Source organism: Corythoichthys intestinalis, chromosome 4 (genome assembly GCF_030265065.1).
Source record: "Corythoichthys intestinalis isolate RoL2023-P3 chromosome 4, ASM3026506v1, whole genome shotgun sequence".
Lineage (NCBI taxonomy): Eukaryota > Metazoa > Chordata > Actinopteri > Syngnathiformes > Syngnathidae > Corythoichthys > Corythoichthys intestinalis.
This window is the reverse complement of record NC_080398.1, coordinates 1,062,589-1,083,179: the sequence shown is the minus strand read 5'-3', so window position 1 is coordinate 1,083,179 and position 20,591 is coordinate 1,062,589. Positions and strand designations below refer to the sequence as shown.

Genomic DNA, 20,591 nt, shown 5'->3' with positions numbered 1-20,591 from the left:
GCCGTATGTTTGTAGCAACTAGCAACCGGGCGCTGTTTGTAGCACCTGACGGCCGCAGTCAGATATTATTGTTTTTTTTTTTTTAACCTAGCGGCATTAGCTGCACATGATATTTACTCTCGGTCCGTTTCTCATTGCGTCCTGAAGACCACGCTGACTGCGTTTTATTTCCGCTTTACGTGGTGTAATTCAATAATCGGAATTTGGATGTTTGTGAATCGTTCTCGAGTCTTCCACGGCCGAATCGCGAATAATCTAAGAATCGGAAATTTTGCACACCTCTAGTAGTAATGTGTTACATTTACTCCGTAACATTTACTTCAGTAACTTTTTCAGAGAAATGTACTTCTAAGAGTAGTTTTACTAAGCCTTACGTTCTACTTGAGTAGATTTGTGAAGAAGAAACGCTACTCTTACTTTGCTACTGCACTTTGAGTTATTTAGTAGATTTTTCCTCTTATTCTTATTCTACATATTAGATGTAGCGCCCTGAGTGGTGTTAAAAACTTCAAGCCACTGATGCTAACATTCGTCTAGGTTCGGAGAACTGGAACTTTCAATTTTAGGATACTTTAACCCTTTAACACCTAAGCCTATTTTGGCCGAATTTGCATGCATTTGATGTTGCCTTTATATTTCAAAGAAAAAATTGTTTACAATGGCCAAGTTGGGTCCCTTTTTTCAGGACACCTTGAACTTCATGTCTAAACTGTTATTTTCTTCACTGACCAATTATAATCCACATTTTGGACCCAAAAAGACAAAAAAATCCCAAAATCTTTTTTTCAAAATGTGTAATGTTGATGTCCCATTGAGAACCAAACATGCTCGACCAACCGTTTTGAAGCTGGATAATATTTATTCAACTTGTTAGGATAAACATTCAATAGAAAAAAATAAGATTGAATAGTTTTATGTTTGACTATTCAACACAAACATCAGGTATGGTCATAGGCGTTTTTGGCCTTTACACATACTATGGCCAAAACAGGTTATATACTGTGCAAAATAGTGAGAGAAAAAAATTGTATATATCATCTAACACAAAAAGTGCAAAAAGTTAGGTGTTGTACCCATCACCTTATCAAAAGTATATACGTACATGCAATCAAGCTTCTCCAGCACACATCTACATAAAAATTTAAAAGATTATAGTGAAGAAAATATATATATAAACATTGAAAAAAAGTATTTTAAAAAATATTGACAAGTAGTTCAGTTCAATTCAAAATTTTCAGGCATGCGACCCAATAAAGTTTTTTTTCTTTTTTCTTGCGCACTCAATAAAGCTTCTTCTTGAACAGGTCACGGAGCGGCGTGACACACAACGTCACACAGCCTACTCTTTCGCCGTTTGCGCGCTGCTGTCACTTCTACTCGCCGAGACGCCGACTCCTCCCAAGAAAACAACGACAAATACGGCTCATCTTCTTCCTTGAGTTATGGAATAATGCATTAGCTTGCGCTAAATGTAGTTTTAGATTCATTCTGCACGTTTCAAAGTCGCTCGCGCGGGGCGGCTATTTCTCGGCACAACACCGGCCGTTGCTTGCTTCGCATGCCTCCCTTTCAATAGTTAGCGCCTCGCTCGAAAATTTATTAAAAATGATCACATTCGGTTCGTCCTTCTTGACATCACAACGGCTCTTGGGATTTGTAGTCTTCTGTGCTGCTTTCGATTTTGAAAAAGGACAAGAAATGATGGAAATATGGGGATGGATACATGGTCCATGCAGCGTTTTAATGCATATTTATGAGTGCAATAAAACTATAAAACTCAAATGACATTATCTCCCGTTTTTCTTGGCCGATTGACTTCAAATAAAAACTGGTGTGGACATCAACTTCCACACTTTCAAACGAGACCAATCAGCGGCACGCGGGTGATATAATTACAGCGTGACGAAGCTTCAAAGACGATATGCGTAAACGCGTCGCTGCCGACACGTTCGGTGTTAAAGGGTTAACCCAAAAATTTAAACACAGGAAGGTGAACAGCAAGAACATTAATTACAACAAGAATGAAAAAAACTATAGAAACAAAATAGAGCTCTTTAAATAAAATAAAAAATAAATCCCCCTTTGTGTGTGTGCGGATGAAAAGAATTATTGTCTTTTCTGTTACTACTCCTACTACTACTACTACCCGGGTAGTTTGTAATGTCTTATCTGAGTGATTGCGTAGTATCAAGTCTCTGTAGTTGATCTTCAGGCAGATTCCACAGCTGGCCACACCATGGAACTGTCCTGTCTAGGGATGTCCCGATCCAGGTTTTTGCACTTCCGATCCGATACCGATATTGTTTTGCACTTCCGATCCGATACCGATACTGGCCGATACCGATACCGGCCTATCTGAGCATGTATTAAAGTTTAAAGTTATTTAGCCTCCTTACTTAGTTGTCAGACTCATGTTGAAAAGGGTTTTAGTACTCTTGATAACAACTAGCCAGCTGAATTAGGTGAGTTTGAATAACACAAGATGGTTGGTAACAAGAAACTGACCTGTTTATTCAGTGACAAACACAAAACATTCTAAATAACCAACAGAAATGGCATAGTCAGTCAGTAAAACGTGCAAATAATATTGTAAACTGTCGGTGGAAAATCCCACAAACTTCCCAAGCTATTATATGCTTTTAATGTTACAAAAATTGTATAAAAAGCCTCTCAGGTTTAATTAAACAACCATTTCAGTATCAAGTTAACATTTTAAAACAGTAAATAAAATACTCAAGTCCCCATTCTCTATCAGCAGCTTTAAACTACATTCAATTCATTTAATTTTGCGAATCAACTGTTAAAGTTGTTAAAATTGCTCCCGTTATTCCATAATTTCCCTTCTGTCTACTTTTGACATGTGAAAGTTTTAAAACTGTTGTGAAAGATAGATTCAAGTCAAGATTTTGCCGATTTAGGAGTATTTTAGATAAAAAGTTAATTAGGTTCGCTTGGAAGGTTCACTACAACAGCCTACAAGGGAAGTCTCCTGCTTTAAGATGGCGGCTGTTCACTAACGCACGTAGTTTTCAATGCATGTGTTGCTAACGGCGTCGAGTCTGTCATTTTGCATCTAGTTCTATATACATATGATATCTATTAGACAAGCATGACGTTTATGCTGCATTCCAGAGAAGTGGGAAGTCGGATTTATCCCTCTCGAATGGTACCAGTTCCGACCTCAAAGCGTTCCAAGCAAATGTAAACAACAATGATGGCTGATCGCGACGAGGCGTTTTTTATTTTGGCCATCCAAAGACATTTTGACCCCCAGCGAACCTGCCTTCCTATAAGCGGTCAAATAGTAGAGGAAAACAAGACATTTTGACCTCCAGCAAACCTGCCTTCCTATAAGCGATCAAATAGTAGAGGAAAAACGACGGCTGCGTTATAGCCCACACTGCAAACTGCCTTTTTTTAGTTACATCCTTTGCTGATCGTCAATATAAAAACATAGCACAACAAAGATGATGTCGGACTTTCCCGGCCTCCGACTAGGAAAATATCATTGGAACGCTACTCGAACTAGGAGGTCCAAGTCGCGAAGTCGGAGAAAAAATAACTACCCCGACTTCCAGTTGTTTCAATCTGACGTCACTGGACAAAATGGCGCTCAAGAAAATGTATTGAATGATTGACTGAACGCGTTTATTTCGAATACTTAATACATAGGTACCGATAATCGGTGACAATAATGAAAAAAAAATGGAAAAAAAAAACAAAATATGAGTATTCGAAAAGGAGTGAGAAGAAGTAAAAACTTATTTACTCCCACCCCTTGTCCTTAAGTCCTGACATATATGTTCAGTTCCTTACATTTAAATATATACATTCTTGTATATACAATCTCACCATATAACCCTGCATATGACCTATACACAAATGTTGCAAAAGCCCAGTCCATTAAACAGCCCAGAAAACATAGATAAATAAATAAATGAAAGCAACGTCCCATATCCCAATAACCACAACACCCTAGTTGTTATCCATAATTCCATCATCCTTATATTTTTTGAAAATCATATCTTTATACTAGGGCTGTCAAAATTATCGCGTTAACGGGCGTCAATTAATTTTTTTAATTAATCACGTTAAAATATTTGACGCAATTAACGCACTAGGCCCGCTCAGACAGATTTAAATGTCAGTACAGTGAAAGGCCAACTTGTTAATTGTGTTTTATGGAGTTTTTCCGCCTTCTGCTGGCGCTTGGGTGTGACTTGCATATGTTATGTGGCGTAATGTCGCCCTCTGCTGGCGATTCAGTGCAGCTGATTATTTGGGTTTCGGCGCGCTTTTCTGACGTGATTATATGTCGACGCGAACTCACACTAATAGACAGTGCTATTCAGACCAGCTAATGTCCGCATCCAGTATTCAGTGGCAGTTCTCATAGCCCCATCACACTGTTTGTGTCTAATACATGCATCGCTTGTGAGTTATATTCCTCCTTTGTTTATATTCATGAGCATTAGATAGTTATTGATGATGTGTATTTGAATTTGTTCACATATATGGTGAAATGCAGTTACATTGTTAGATGCTTGTGAGCTAATTGGCTAGTGCTACTGCTCAAATGGACACGTGTGTGTACAGTTTGTTATTTTGTGATTTATGCAAGTTACTGACACATTGCCTTGTTATTTTCAGTTTTACAAAAATACAAGAAACGTGCTCCTGTCAAAAAGAGATGACTTCAGTAAAGCCCATGCAACTTTGCCACACCGTCTGATTTCTTTTTGGAACTTATGTTCGCTATCTGTCAATTTGTGTACTCACACAGATTGAGGACAGAATAGGGCTACTAGTTTATTTTTTTGATTGAAAATTTTACAAATTTTATTAAAATGAAAATATTAAGAGGCGTTTTAATATAACATTTCTATAACTTGTACTAATATTCATCTTTTAAGAACTACAAGTCTTTCTATCCATGGATCACTTTAACAGAATGTTAATAATGTTAATGCCATCTTGTTGATTTATTGTTATAATAAACAAATACAGTCCTTATGTACCGTATGTTGAATGTATATATCCATCTTGTCTTATCTTTTCATTCCAACAATAATTTACAGAAAAATATGGCATATTTTATAGATGGTTTGAATTGCGATTAATTGCGATTAATTACGATTAATTAATTTTTAAGCTGTAATTAACTCGATTAAAAATTTTAATCGTTTGACAGCCCTACTTTATACAGTTTCCTAAATTGTCCAATATGTATACATTGTTTTAAATCCACACAAAATTTCTTCAGTAGTCTCACCCCACATACTGATATGCAAAAACTTTTCCTTGTCGTCCGAAATCTGGGTTCTTTGAAGTCCCAATATCCCCGTAAATTTTTTCGTAGTTTGTAAACAACTGTTGAATATTCTGAGGTAATAAATTTCTTATAGCTTTGAACATTATTTGTGTTGTTTGGTATTGTACGATATCTGAATTTGGGATAATGATAACACAATAATGAAGTAAATCAAGTTCATTTGAGACGCCATGTATTTTTTTCTCATTAAGTGAATTATCTTTGTTGTGCTATGTTTTTATATTGACGATCAGCAAAGGATGTAACTAAAAAAAGGCAGTTAACAGTGTGGGCAATAACTCAGCCGTCGTTTTTCCTCTACTATTTGATCGCTTATAGGAAGGCAGGTTCGCTGGAGGTCAAAATGTCTTTGGATGGCCAAAATAAAAAACACCTCGTCGCGATCAGCCATCTTTGTTGCTTACATTTGCTTGGAACGCTTTGAGGTCGGAACTGGTACCATCCGAGTGGGATAAATCCGATTTCCCACTTCTCTGGAATGCAGCATAAAAGTGTTGGATGGTGCGTCTTTACTCACGAGAGATAATGGCTCGTCATCCAGAATGAATTCTTCGGCAATGACTCTTGTTATTCCCTGGGCTTTGGGACTGTCAAGTGCCAGTTTGTCATGCCTAGCAAACGTTTCTGCCAGTGTTAGTTGCGTAGGACCTTTCTTTTTGTCTTCGGTTTTCTTAACATACTCCTTATATTGTTTGTGGTGGTATGTCGCTAAATGCTTGATTAGGTTGGTTGTATTAAAACTTCTTACAGCTTTACCACCACGCTTGACTTTACTGTGGCATATGTTGCACTCTGCCTCGTCTTTGTCGTCCTTTAAGGTGAAATGATCCCACACAGCTGACATTTTTACCGATAAAATCTCTCGGTAAATTGGGACTCGGGAGACGGTAATGTAGTGTGTTGAAGGAGTGCCGTAAAATGCGGACTGGATTTTAGGGAAACCGAAGCAAATACTGGAATGGATTATGTATATCAGTGCGCTAGAAAACCCGGACCGGATTTAAAAAAAAAAAAACTGGATCGGAAGTCTGGATCGGAATTTTTCTGTGTCGGCCGATCCGATACCGATGCGCATTTTTTTGCCCATATCGGCGTCCGATCTGATCCAAATATCGGATCGGGACATCTCTAGTCCTGTCCACTGTCGTCCTGGGTTTTGGCTCGCCACTGAACCACACTGGATTCAGAATCCAAGATCCTTTTCCAATCCAAGAAAAGAAAAGAAAAAAAAAAACTACACAGTGTAGAATGTATAATCACTCTTTCTGTTCCATTCTGTTCAATTTATCTTAATACTAGCATTACTCAGTATTTTCATCATGTATTGTGTAACTGTACAGCCAACTCCAACTATACAATGTGGAAATTACAATCACATACGTATTTGTAGTAAAACAACTGAACATATTGATTAAACATTTACATTTCTCATTCACAATGTACTTATAGTAAGTACAACTGCTAGACGCTAGCGTAGCGGTTAGCCACTATTAGCTATTAGCGCTAGCTTCACACTAATGGCTATTTTGTGCCATACTAATACTAAAAACAACAATATAACTACTACAATAAGATTAAATATTCGTTGAACCCCGATTGTTTTTTATGAACTCTTGAACAGATATAACTTTAGATAAATAATACTTAAATACAACTAAGCTTTCAGGCCTAGTATATGAGATCTTGAAGAGAGGCCTTGCTTACTGGAGTTCACAAGAGTTTTCACTCGACTCGACATCACATGACTCCATTATACCAATTGGACTCAAGCTTGCTGTTCTATGATCACACCAACCTGTTCAATCACGTGGTGTCTTTAAAGGGAACCATGGATAAAAAGACTTGTAGTCCTTAAAAGTCAAACCTTATTATGAGTTTAAATAATTTCATATTGAAACCCCTCATGATGTTTTCGTTTTTATACAATTTGTAAAATTATTTTAACTGGTAGGTCGCCATTGTTGTTGACATCGATGGGCGGTGACGTCACTGGGTTACGCTGCCGGGCTTCCAGACTATGGTTCCAGCGACATAAACATGTCATCTGTTCAGCCCTTTCAATTAGAAGCCAAGAGGAACATTAATGAGCATGACAGCGCTGCCGATTTACATACCTGTTAAGTTTTACGGTTTCGGCGTAATTTGTACAAGTAAGCACTGATTTTTAAATGTGTACGCCGTACGTTCAAAAACTGTACGTTTTTCGTGCATTGTTTTTTTCTCCGTTCAGATTTTGTCACCGTCTCGGCAACGAGACAATGTGCGTTACTATGCGTTACTACATTGGTTGAATGACACGAGAAAAGTCAGAGACACGGAGAGAGAAGAGCGCAAGTGGAAAGCAGTGAAGAGTGTTGTGACGCTGTTGCAAACGCGATGCTAGGCGAGGTGGCACCAATATTTCCTGACTGAAGCCGACAGCCTACAATCAACGCCCACTTAATGCTAAGCTAGATATCACATGCACATAGAACTAGATGCGAAATGACAGACTCGGTGGCGTTAGTGAGCAGCCGCCATCTTAAAGCTGTAGACTTCTGAGAAAGGCTCTGTTGTAGTGACCCTTCCTAGCGAACCTTAAGCAACGTTTTATCCAAAATACTCCTAAGTCGGCAAAATCTTGACTTGAATCTATCTTTAAATGATGAAACAGTTTTAAATCTAAATTTAAACAGAAGGGAACTAATGCAAAAACGGGAGCAATTTTAACAACTGTAACGGTTGCTTCACAACATTAAATGACTTTCAAACATAGCAAAAGTTACTTTTTTTTTTTTTTATGAAAAAAAAACATGAAAGGTAACACCAGTTACTTTGCTAAGAAGCTAATTACTCAAACATTCAGGTAACTGAGTTGCTAACTCAAATATTTTTTTGGGGAGGAGTAATTTGTAACTGTAATTAATTACTTTTTTTAAAGTAAGATTAACAACACTGGAACATTGTTCTTTGATTGCACCAGGTTATGTGGTGGCCTCCCCTCTGCCTGGGCTGCCGACTCCGGGAGTGGGGGGAGGTCGGGGCTCTGATCTCGCGTTGCCCCGCGGCGGCTCCTCGGCATTCTCCTGCTTCGGCCTTTCCCTCTTTTCTCTGCCTGGTTATCCGTCACAGGTCACTGGCTGGACGCCGGTGTATCGAGTGGGTGTCGCCTGCTCCGGCTGGGGTCCCTGCCCTGCCCTGGGCTTGGTGTGCCGTTGGGGGTCCCGTGGCATGCCGTGACGTTTGGGGGCTGCGGCTGTGGCTCGTCGGCCGGGTTGGCGGGTGGGGGTGGAGGTGGCGTGGTGCGTCCCCTCCTCCCATCCCTGTAGGGCGGTTAATAGGGCCGTGTTATATGGTTATATGGCGGATCCCGGGGCGTTGATGATGGCCCCTTTACTGGGCTGCGGGAGGAGGGATGGGCTTCGCTGGCTCCCCACTCAAACCCCCTGCCCCCCCCTCCTCCCTGGGCTGGCTTGGGGGGCCGTGGCCCTGGGGTGGCGCCAGCGCAGCGTGTCCGCTCGTCTGCGTGGCTGTTGCGTGTTTGTTGAGGGTCGCACGCGGCTGGATGTGATCGGGCGCGCTCAGGTGGGGGTTCCCGGGGCCGGGATTAGCGTTGGGGCGGCGTGGGGATGGTTGCCAACTGGCTTACACTCACAAGGGATTCACACGATTACTGGTTTCTAGATCAGAGCTGATTTGTGTACACTCCACCCCTCCCAATCACTTAGCTTATTGACTCCCCCACCCCCTCCCGTTCTTTCCCTGGTCAACAGGCCCCCCCCCCACAAAAAAAAAACAAAAATACAAATGTGCTGACTGCTTTACGGCGTACGTCACTTCCCGTTCATTAGAAAGACGGAGGTCGATGCTAATGCTTTCGCCGAATACTGCAAGGATGGCAGAGCAATAGCTACAAAAAGTTTTGCCTGAGGAGGAAAAAGAAAGGGCGGCTACCAGAATATACAGAAAAAACATTGGCCCGAACTCGTCAGCGCCGAGGAGTGCGGGTGAATTGGATTCCGTACCCAAAAATGTGTTAAAAGCAGCTTTCAGACCAAAAACCACACAAATTGTGTCCCAATTTGTTGCAGTTTTGTTCAATCGTGTTTGTTTACCACAATTTAGATGCCTCAGCCCCAGTAGTTGGATGCCCTGCGTCTCCCCTGCTGGTCAAAGTATCCGATGTCAACAAGGACTACGTCTTCTTGACCTGGCAGCCGCCAAGTGCCGATGGATCATCACCAATCGAGGGCTATTATATCGAGCGGTAATTAGAATGAATGTGGAAAACTGCTTGGGGTTTTTAGGCTCTAAATGCTCAATATAAAACATGCGGTTGGTGGCATGTCATTTCAAAGGTCAACATGTAAAAATTGAGCAGTGAGACATCTGTCTGTGCTTATTACAATCAGGGTGTACAATGCTCATGCATTGAGTGTGTATTTCAGGACATTTTCACACTCCAAAAGATATAACTCACCCATTGTCGCCTGATCTTAAAACCGTTCCATATACTTGTACAAATGCCAGCAGCCATCATGTTGAGTGTTAACTGTCGGTCCGCCTGCATGCAAACAGCAAATTACAGTGGTATGAAAAAGTATCAGAACCTTTTGGAATTTCTCACATTTCTGCATAAAATCACCATCAAATGTGATCTGATCTTTGTCAAAATCACACAGATGTAAAAACTGTCTACTTTACCTAAAACCACCCAAACATTTATAGGTTTTCATATTGTAATGAGGATAGCATGCAAACAATCAAGTGAACTCTTTGCCTAAGGAGACTTAAAGAGCAATTGAAACCAATTTTTACCAAACAATTTAAGTCAGGTGTGTGCCCAATCACTGATGAGTGGTTTAAAGCTGCCCTGTCCACTATAAAACAGACACTTGGTAAGAATTGTCTTGATGAGAAGACTTAAATGATGTGCATCATAGCCGTCCACTAAAGATGACGCCAATAGTTCAGCGCAGAATACTCAGAGAGGTAAAAAAGAACCCTAGAGTGTCTGTTAAAGAAAGAAACAGTCCGAGATCTATGTGCACACATCAACTATATGTAAAACCATGGCCAAGAATGGTGTTCATGGGAGGACTCTGCGGCTGAGCGGTTTAAAGCTGCCCTACCCACTATAAAACACACACCTGGTAAGACTTGTCTTGATGAGAAGCATTGTCTGATGTGTATCATGGCTCGGTCAAAAGAGCTGTCTGAAGACGTGCGATCAAGCCTCAACTGTCTGACAGACGGCCTCAGGTCTTCCTGCAAAACATTCTGATAAACTCTTGAATTCATTCTTCCATTAATGATTGCAAGTTGTCCAGGCCCTGTGGTAGCATAACAGTCCAAATCATGATGCTCCCTCCTCCATGCTTCACGGTGGGGATGAGATGTTGATGTTGGTGAGCTGTCCCATTTTTTCCTCCACACATGACGTTGTGTGTTACTCCCAAAAAATTTACTTTTGGTTTCATCAGTCCACAAAATATTTAGCCAAAACTTCTGTGGAGTGTCCAAGTGCCTTTTTGCGAACATTAAACGAGCAACAATGTTGTTGTTTTTTTTTTTTAGACAGCAGTGGCTTCCACCGTGGAGTCCTCGAATGAACACCATTCTTGGCCATAGTTTTACATATAGTTTTGAACCTTCAAACTATGTCTCAATAATATAATCAAATTCGGTGCCCATTTGGGGTCCTCCCATCGCGGATGGGGTGGAGATGAATGTTTTTTACAGAGTTCGTCTCCCGAGTTGTCTCCGATCAGCCAGCTGCTGAGCTGGCCCCTCCCAACTCAATGCCGATCGAACTTGAGTACTGTATATGAAAATGCGTAGAGGAAAATTTAACCCTGAAAAGTGACCTGCGTGGTATCCCCAGTCAAAGAGGCGCACGATCAGTCCCCCCCCCCCCCCCCCCCCCCCCCCAGATATTTCTGCCTGTCAAAACTGTTGCCACTTCCAGGATCGTCACTTTTATGCACAAGCAGTCCTGGTTGCGGCTTCCAGAAAATATACGCAGCGCCAACCCATATGCTTCTATTTGTTGTTTTTCCAAGTGGTGAGAGCGCTACTGAGCATCGCTTGCAACATCTCAAGTAATGATGTCAGGATTTCGTTGGTTTATAAAGATTTATTTAAATCACAACACGGCGCCTGCTCGTAAAACCCAAGCGTGCTCTCCCAAAAATAAATTTGAAATTCAAATAACTAAAAAAAAAAAATGCATATGAAAGTTATTTGTCGTTGATGTTTTTTTTTTTGATTGAAGTAATGTTGATTTGTGTTTGGGGCACATTTTGGCTAGGACATTTTTGTCTTTATTATTCAATCAAAAAATAAGTTGCTTCAAAAAAATCTATTTTCAAAAAGAAAAATCACTTTAATAAAAAAATAAATAAATAATAATAATAATGAAAAAATTCAATCATGGAAAAAGTTTTTGAATGCGAAAAAAATATTTGAGATTGAAAAATTTGCATTTGAACACTTAATTTCATCGAAAAAGTTTTCTTTGAAGCCATCCTTTTTGTGTTTGGGCCATATTATGGGTAGGACATTTGGGTCTAAATCATGTAATCCCCCAAAAAGTTGTTTCAATCAACAACAACAAAAAAATCAATTAAAGAAAAAAAATCATTTGAAAAATAAAATTGTCCTCCCCTAAAAAAAATTTTTTTTGGGGGGGGGGGGGGGGGGGGGATTATATGCAAAGCAAATGGCCGTCTAAGTTGCTAGTCACATGATCTGTTCAAAAAATAATTTTGACCCATTATAAAAATACATAATTTTGTTCATTTCATTCATTTTTGTTGCAGTTTTATTACAACTATACTCTCACCGACCACTTTATAAGGTACACCTGTCCAACTGCTCGTTAACACTTAATTTCTAATCAGCCAATCGCATGGCGGCAACTCAGTGCATTTAGGCATGTAGACATGGTTTAAGACAATCTCCTGCAGTTCAAACCGAGCATCAGTATGGGGAAGAAAGGTGATTTGAGTGACTTTGAACGTGGCGTGGTTGTTGGTGCCAGAAGGGCTGGTCTGAGTATTTCAGAAACTGCTGATCTACTGGGATTTTCACGCACAACCATCTCCAGGGTTTACAGAGAATGGTCCGAAAAAGAAGAAATATCCAGTGAGCGGCAGTTCTGTGGGCGAAAATGCCTTGTTGATGCCAGAGGTCAGAGGAGAATGGCCAGACTGGTTCGAGCTGATAGAAAGGCAACAGTGACTCAAATAGCAAACCATTACAACCAAGGTAGACAGAGGAGCAATCAATCCAATAGAGCATCTTTGGGATGTGGTGGAACGGGAGATTCGCATCATGGATGTGCAACCAACAAATCTGCACCAACTGTGTGATGCCATCATGTCAATATGGACCAAACTCTCTGAGGAATGCTTCCAGCACCTTATTGAATCTATGCCACCAAGAATTGAGGCAGTTCTGAAGGCAAAAGGGGGTCCAACCCGTTACTAGCATGGTGTACCTGATAAAGTGGCCGGTGAGTGTATATACAGTACACTCACCGGCCACAATATTGACATGATGGCATCAAACAGTTGGTGTAGATTTGTCGGCTGCACTTCCATGATGCGAATCTCCCGTCCCACTACATCCCAAAGATGCTCTATTGGACTGAGATCTGGTGATTGTGGAGGCCATTTGAGTACAGTGAACTCATTGTCATATTCAAGAAACCAGTCTGAGATGATTCCAGCTTTATGACATGGCGCATTATCCTGCTGAAAGTAGCCATCAGAAGTTGGGTAAATTGTGGTCATAAAGGAACGGACATTGTCAGCAACAATACTCAGGTAGGATGTGGCGTTCCAATGTTGCTCAATTGGCACCAAGGGGCCCAAAGAGTGGCAAGAAAATATTCCCCACACCATTACACCACCACCACCAGCCTGAACCGTTGATACAAGGCAGGATGGATCCAAGGTTTCATGTTGTTGACGCCAAATTCTGACCCTACCATCCGAATGTCGCAGCAGGAATCGAGACTCATCAGACCAGGCAACGTTTTTCCAATCTTATACTGTCCAATTTCAATGAGCTTGTGCAAATTGTAGCCTCAGTTTCCTGTTCTTAGCTGAAAGGACTGGCACCCGGCGTGGTCTTTTGCTGCTGTAGCCCATCTGCCTCAAAGTTCGACGTACTGTGCTTTCAGAGATGCTCTTCAGCCTACCTTCGTTTGGGTCACTGTTGCCTTTCTATCAGCTCGAACCAGTCTGGCCATTCTCCTCTGACCTCTGGCATCAACAAGGCATTTCCGCCCACAGAACTACCGCTCACTGGATATTTTTTCTTTTTCGGACCATTCTCTGTAAACCCTAGAGATGGTTGTGTGTGAAAATCCCAGTTGATCAGCAGTTTCTGAAATACTCAGATCAGCCCTTCTGGTACCAACAACTATGCCACTTTCAAAGTCACTCAAATCACCTTTCTTCCCCATACTGATGCTCGGTTTGAACTGCAGGAGATTGTCTTAAACCATGTCTACATGCCTGAATGCACCGAGTTGCCGCCATGTGATTGGCTGATTAGAAAGTAAGTGTTAACGAGCAGTTGGACAGGTGTACCTAATAAAGTGGCCGGTGAGTGTATATAGGAAAGTCAATTACATACAATGACACTTTTCGGCCCCCCTTAAAATCCGCTTATGAATTAAACGATTCCTCGAGGTGGAGAACATTCCTCTAGCAATTTTTTAAACCGAGTTCCTCGAATTATTCGTGTAATCGTTTCAGCTCTACTTGAGATTCCTCGTAATAAAAGAAAGACCAAAGTGGCTGCTTTATCTCACTCTTGGGGAAATTGATTAGCGGCAGATAAAAGTTCAGGCAGCCGGGCAGCAGGTGTTATCGTTCTTCCGTGATGAATGGGAGGTGTGATATTTATCAGCCTTCGACATCCTGCGAACACCAGAATCAAAGACTCCTGCTGAAGAAACAGGTGCCGCTCCAACAGTATCAGTGCACCAATCAGTCAGGTTCATCTTTTGGTTTTGCCTTAATCCACTCTCGCTTTGTAATTTGTCGTCTTGTGTTTTAGTATTCTGCAAATGACCTCATTCATCTGTGCATGATGCTGGTACTGTGTATGTATGTGATTTATCTGTTTTAATTGGAGCGGCGGATTGAATTCCTAAACATGAATGTTTTCTGGGTACGAGAGGACAACTTAGTTCCCCAGTTCCCTAGCAACAGCCTTATCGTTAGTGCAAACTCCGCTCATCCCTCTTTGTTTTCCCGAATGCGGCAACAGATTGTTATTGAAGTTCCCTTATCTGGAACCTACATTTATCTTTGGAAATAAGTTTTTAATGTGTTTGGGAGGCCCTTTGTTTGAGCACCGCGGTTATTACGGGTCTTAGCGAGGTGTTTACCGCTTTAAATTTGTTGTGCTGGCTCGCTATTATGTTATAAATTGAAACTCTGGAAGTAATGTGCTCGTTTATGTTTGCAGGGAGTCATCAATCTTTAACGGTGTTTTTTACAGGTGTGACCTCAGCCAGGGTCAGTGGGTGCGCTGCAATGAGAACCCTCAGAAAGAATGTCGCTATCCGGTGTTCGGGCTTAAAGAAGGAGCCAGGTACCAGTTCAGAGTTCGGGCCGTCAACCAAGCTGGAGTTGGTCGACCTTCTAAGGCGACTGAGCCCATTCTCACTGAGGACCCACTGCAAAATGAGAGGACCATGGGTAAGTCTTAAAAGCAGCAAAGATGGAAAATTTTAACTGAGGTATGCAATCTCCGTGAAGTTCGCCCCCTATCAGGAGCAAATTTATTAGTGCTGTCAAATTCATCGCGTTAACGGGCGGTAATTTTTTTTAATTACCGTATTGGCCCGGATATAAGACGGAGTTTTTTGCGTTGAAATAAGACTGAAAAAGTGGGCGTCATCTTATATTCGCGGACTAGACATTATATCCATTCACAACGCTAGATGGCGCCAGATAACATTGAAGCGACGTTCTGTCATGACAGATCTGATCTACTCTCAAGTTTAACCAGTTTGCAGTATTTCATGGCAATGTTTTTCCTCATTCAGATTTTTTTCAAGACTACAGTTAGACTTCACTTTTATGGTTAATGCAGTTATTGCAATTTTGTTGTTTAATCACAATAGATTGGTTTATTTACAGTGGAGCAAATAAGTTTTAGTCAACCACCAATTGTGCAAGCTCTCCTGCTTGAAAAAATTAGAGAGGCCTGTAATTGTCAACATGGGTAAACCTCAACTGTGAGAGACAGAATGTGGAAAAAAAACAAAAAACAAACAGAAAATCACATTGTTTGATTTTTAAAGAATTTATTTCCAAATTAAAGTGGAAAATAAGTATTTGGTCACCTAAAAACAAGCAAGATTTCTGGCTGTCAAAGAGGTCTAACTTCTTCTAACGAGGTCTAGCGAGGCTCCACTCGTTACCTGTGTTAATGGCACCTGTTTTAACTCATTATCGGTATAAAAGACACCTGTCCAAACTCCTCTATGGCCAAGACCAAAGAGCTGTCGAAGGACACCAGAGACAAAATTGTAGACCTGCACCAGGCTGGGAAGACTGAATCTGCAATAGGTAAAACGCTTGGTGTAAAGAAATCAACTGTGGGAGCAATTATTAGAAAATGGAAGACATACAAGACCACTGATAATCTCCCTCGATCTGGGGCTCCATGCAAGATCTCACCCCGTGGCGTCAAAATGATAACAAGCGGTGAGCAAAAATCCCAGAACCACACGGGGGAACCTAGTGAATGACCTACAGAGAGCTGGGACCACAGCAACAAAGGTGACTATCAGTAACACAATGCACCGCCAGGGACTCAAATCCTGCACTGCCAGACGTGTCCCCCTACTGAAGAAAGTACACATCTAGGCCCATCTGCGGTTCGCGAGAGAGCATTGATCCAGAAGAGGACTGGGAGAATGTGTTATGGTCAGATGAAACCAAAATAGAACAGTTTGGTAGAAACACAGGTTCTCGTGTTTGGAGGAGAAAGAATACTGAATTGCATCCGAAGAACACCATACCCACTGTGAAGCATGGGGGTGGAAACATCATGCTTTGGGGCTGTTTTTCTCCAAAAGTACCAGGACGACTGATCTGTGTAGAGGAAAGAATGAATGGGGCGATGTATCAAGAGATTTTGAGTGAAAATCTCCTTCCATCAGCAAGGGCATTGAAGATGAGATGTGGCTGGGTCTTTCAGCATGACAATGATCCCAAACACACTGCCAGGGCAACAAAGGAGTGGCTCCGTAAGAAGCGTTTCAAGGTCCTGGAGTGGCCTAGCCAGTCTCCAGATCTCAACCCCATAGAAAATCTGTGGAGGGAGTTGAAAATCCATGTTGCCCAACGACAGCCCTAAAACATCACTGCTCTAGTAGAGATATGCATGGAGGAATGGGCCAAAATACCAGCAACACTGTGTGAAAAGCTTGTGAAGAGTTACAGAAAACGTTTGGCCTCCGTTATTGCCAACGAAGGGTACGTAACAAAGTATTGAGATGAACTTTTGGTATTGACCAAATACTTATTTTCCACCATGATTTGCAAATAAATTATTTAAAAATCAAACTGTGATTCTCTGGGTTGTTTTTTTACATTCTGTCTCTCATGGTTGAGGTTTACCCATGTTGACAATTACAGGCTTCTGTAATATTTTCAAGTGGGAGAACTTGCACAATTAGTGGTTGACTAAATACTTATTTGCCCCTCTGTACATTTCAAAAAACCAGAAGCCATTCATTTACGAATGTGATTGCACTTTAGTTTACATATTTAAATGTTCAGATATTAAGATTTTAATGAGGCAAAATAACATGCTTTTTCTCTCAAATATATTGTTATAATCATTTGTTTCAGATGTACTGTAATTATTTTCTGTATAAAATTTTATTTGGTGTTCAAAAAGTCTTTTTTCAAACTTAAGTCTTTAAAAGAAGGGGTCGTCTTATAATCAGGGCCGTCTTATACTCGGGCCAATACAGTAATCACATTAAAATATTTGACGCATTTAACGCATGCGTGGAATGACCCGCTCATGCATTGCCTCAAACAGATTACAATGACGCCGTTTTTTTGCACATTGAGAGCTAAGGGGCAAAGAAAGGCACTCGCCACAGGCGTTCATTGGACCGCGCCGTTTATTGGCAACTCCTTCACAACAAACATAAGTATGATTTAGTGAAAGCACAACAAAAATGATCTTCCTATCTCTCCAAAAAAATAATGTTCACACAAATAAAAGCGCTTCAATCTGTATTAATGAGCCCCTATTCTCACACAGTTAACCAACAATGCAAAGAGAACTGGCATTCCCAATCAAAATAGCTATGCAAAATACACATTCTCATCATACTCATCAACATACTCAGACTTTGGTCAAACTCTATTTAAACATTTCGTTTAGCTCTTTTTTAGCTCAACAAATACACTGGATGGCATGATACAAACTATCAGAGGTCTCATACGTTGTGAAGCCAGCACTCAAATGACCATGAAGTATAATGGATGGACCAGTGAACAGGGAACTACGGCGTCAAAGTTGGCCATTTTTTGGCAACACGCCAAATCCAGTAAATGACTAATAACTCCCTGATTCAGGGTGCAGTCTTTTCATACAGTATCTGGCTTGTATGAGACGTATCCCAGCCTGAACACAACTGCATTGAAATATTAACCATTAGGCCTGGCGCCCTACTCTGGGAACAGGAAGACCCTTTTTTACTTGACAGGCTCCCCCTCCAAGGGAAAACATCAATGGCGTACCGCAGTCAGGCTATTTTTAGACCGTGACGTCGCATCATAAAGCGGAAGTAAAGCCGAAGTGGGACATTATAGACCCGCCCTCGCATAGACACAACGTAATTTGTGCTACTTTCCCCCAGTAATCTTTCAAAAACAAACTTGCCGATCACGCATTTCTTTTTTTGAACTTGTAGAAACACTCTAGACATTACGACACATGAAGGATGTTTTCTTCATACGTTTCCGGAAACCAAAAACTCGGGAGGAAAATATGTGAAGACTGAATCAACTTGCGCGGACTTTAACACCTGCTCGGTGAATCCATTCACATTTCATATGCATAAAACATTATGTTGGGTTGGCATGGTCTTTCAGAGGACAAAGAGTTAAGCCATTTTTATATTTTTAACTTATTTTTTTAGCGTAACGTTGTGCCGTACTGCTTCTGTCTGACAATGAATGACCTGAAAAGGATTACAATGGTATCTGACTGCCACTGTTACAGTTTCTGTTATATATATATATATATATATATATATGAACAACAACTTTAGTAAGGGGGAAGTGTAAATAAATTATAGAAGTAAGATGTGTTATCAATAAAAAAAATAAAAGTGTTCGTTGGCTGTCACTGAGTAGCATTTGCGATCGCTACACAAAGCTAACTAAATTACCCCCAAGAACGGTCAGAGACGTAGGACAACCAGAGGATATAGACCCTACCCACCTACGTCACAAAACCACGTGCTCGCTGTATGGTTCCGCCCACTTGTCCGTCATTTTGACTCTGTATTAGCATTGTTTTCAATTGATGGCGGAATTTAAAATGCATTTCATGGAAGACCCGATGCTTTCTGATGCCGCAAACTCACTGGATCTGTTGCATAAAAGGCGTTATGAGGAAAAGCTTCGTTCTATACAGTCGCCAGATCCATATTTGATGCCCAAATCGATGTTTTTCGACCCACTGTCTTCGCCCTGTCTGCCTGACATCTGCTACGCAGATATTTACAATTATCTTGTCCACACTAAATCAGCCTATTCTCACGAAAATATGAAAAACTTCAAGAGCTTGGAGGCTTATAAATACTTCGTTGCTGGTTGGGTGAAACAGGTCCTCGTCCACGAAAATTCGGCAGGAATCTATCTTGTGCTTGGAAAGGTGAGTTACGAAATTTTCAATTCAAAATCTTTTGTTATTGCTAACATTCAGTCAAGTCTAATGTATTTCATGCCGTTTGTCAATGGAGTTAAGGCTTTTAATGTTTATATGGTTTAGCGATAGCACTCTCACTACATACATACGTGTATGTTGTCGGCGATCAGCCTAGCAATGATCTTAATTGTGGTTATTTGTCAGCCCCGTAGACGAGGCCAGTTTCTTTCACTTGGTACCAGCTAAATATTATTTAAAAAATAACGATGGTGGAAGAAAGGGAAGTCACAAACATCTTGAATTTGAAACTATGTCGTACTACGTCGTATGTTGTCGGCGATTAGCCTCGCAATGATGTTAATTGTGGTTATTTGTCAGCCCCGTAGACGAGGCCAGTTTCTTTCACTTGGTACCAGCTAAATATTATTCAAAAAATAACGATGGTGGAAGAAAGGGAAGTCACAAACATCTTGAATTTGAAACTATGTCGTACTACGTCGTATGTTGTCGGCGATTAGCCTCGCAATGATCTTAATTGTGGTTATTTGTCAGCCCAAAACCCTCTAAGTATATCTTAAATGCATCTTACCGGATATAAAATGACTACTACATAGTCTGTGGTGATTTTTTGGTGCCCAGTTTTCACGTCGAATTACAGCCGTCCATTTCGCTCTCTTTGGATCCCTCGGAATACGGTAGAACTTCAAGTCTCTCCTTCCATCTTCTCTGTTAGTGCAACCAACAGCCACACACGCCTTCACCATTTTGATTATTAATGTTAAGGAGCAGAAAAACACACCGTAAATAGGAGAAATGTACGTAGCCGTAACAGGTTAACACTATGTTTTGACGGACAAGTGGGCGGTACCATTCAGGAGAGCGGAGTTGTGACGTCACGTGGGTAGGGTCTATATAAGAAAGACAGGGCTGATGGTAAAGGATAGCTTGTTGAAACAGGAGAATGTCATTGTCAGTCACGTCGATAAAAATGCTAAAGCTATGCTTAGGTCGGCTCGTTTTTTTTCGTCTTTTTCAGCCTTCGACACTCAAGCCATCTCTTTAACTGAACATTTTTATGTTCTTCCACATCTTTGCCATTGAATTTGGCACCAGGCACATCATTTTCGGAGAGAATTGGTAGGTTTAGCCCTGTAAACATCTCCTTCGTACATGATTTCATTTCCTATCAGGGACAAACGGTGGCTTGTCCCTACTTAGCAACAGTAGCTAATGTCATGAATATTAATGAGCGGAAGTGACGTGTTGCTTGCGGTACGCCATTGACCGCAAACCTGCATCAGGGGAGCCTTAAGACTTTTGTTCAGGTGTCTGATGAAAAATATTGAGGTTACGT

The 20,591-nt window shown here is 41.0% G+C and overlaps 1 protein-coding gene across 1 annotated transcript in view; it reads left to right on the top strand.

Annotated features, from left to right (window-relative positions):
• Nucleotides 1-20,591, top strand: part of LOC130915452 (myomesin-3-like) — a 182,519-nt gene that overhangs the window by 89,085 nt on the left and 72,843 nt on the right. Inside the window, exons 11-12 of the mRNA XM_057835475.1 lie at nucleotides 9,437-9,578; nucleotides 14,831-15,030. Of these exons, the coding sequence (XP_057691458.1) occupies nucleotides 9,437-9,578; nucleotides 14,831-15,030 (342 nt within the window). The remainder of the gene's footprint in view (nucleotides 1-9,436; nucleotides 9,579-14,830; nucleotides 15,031-20,591) is intronic.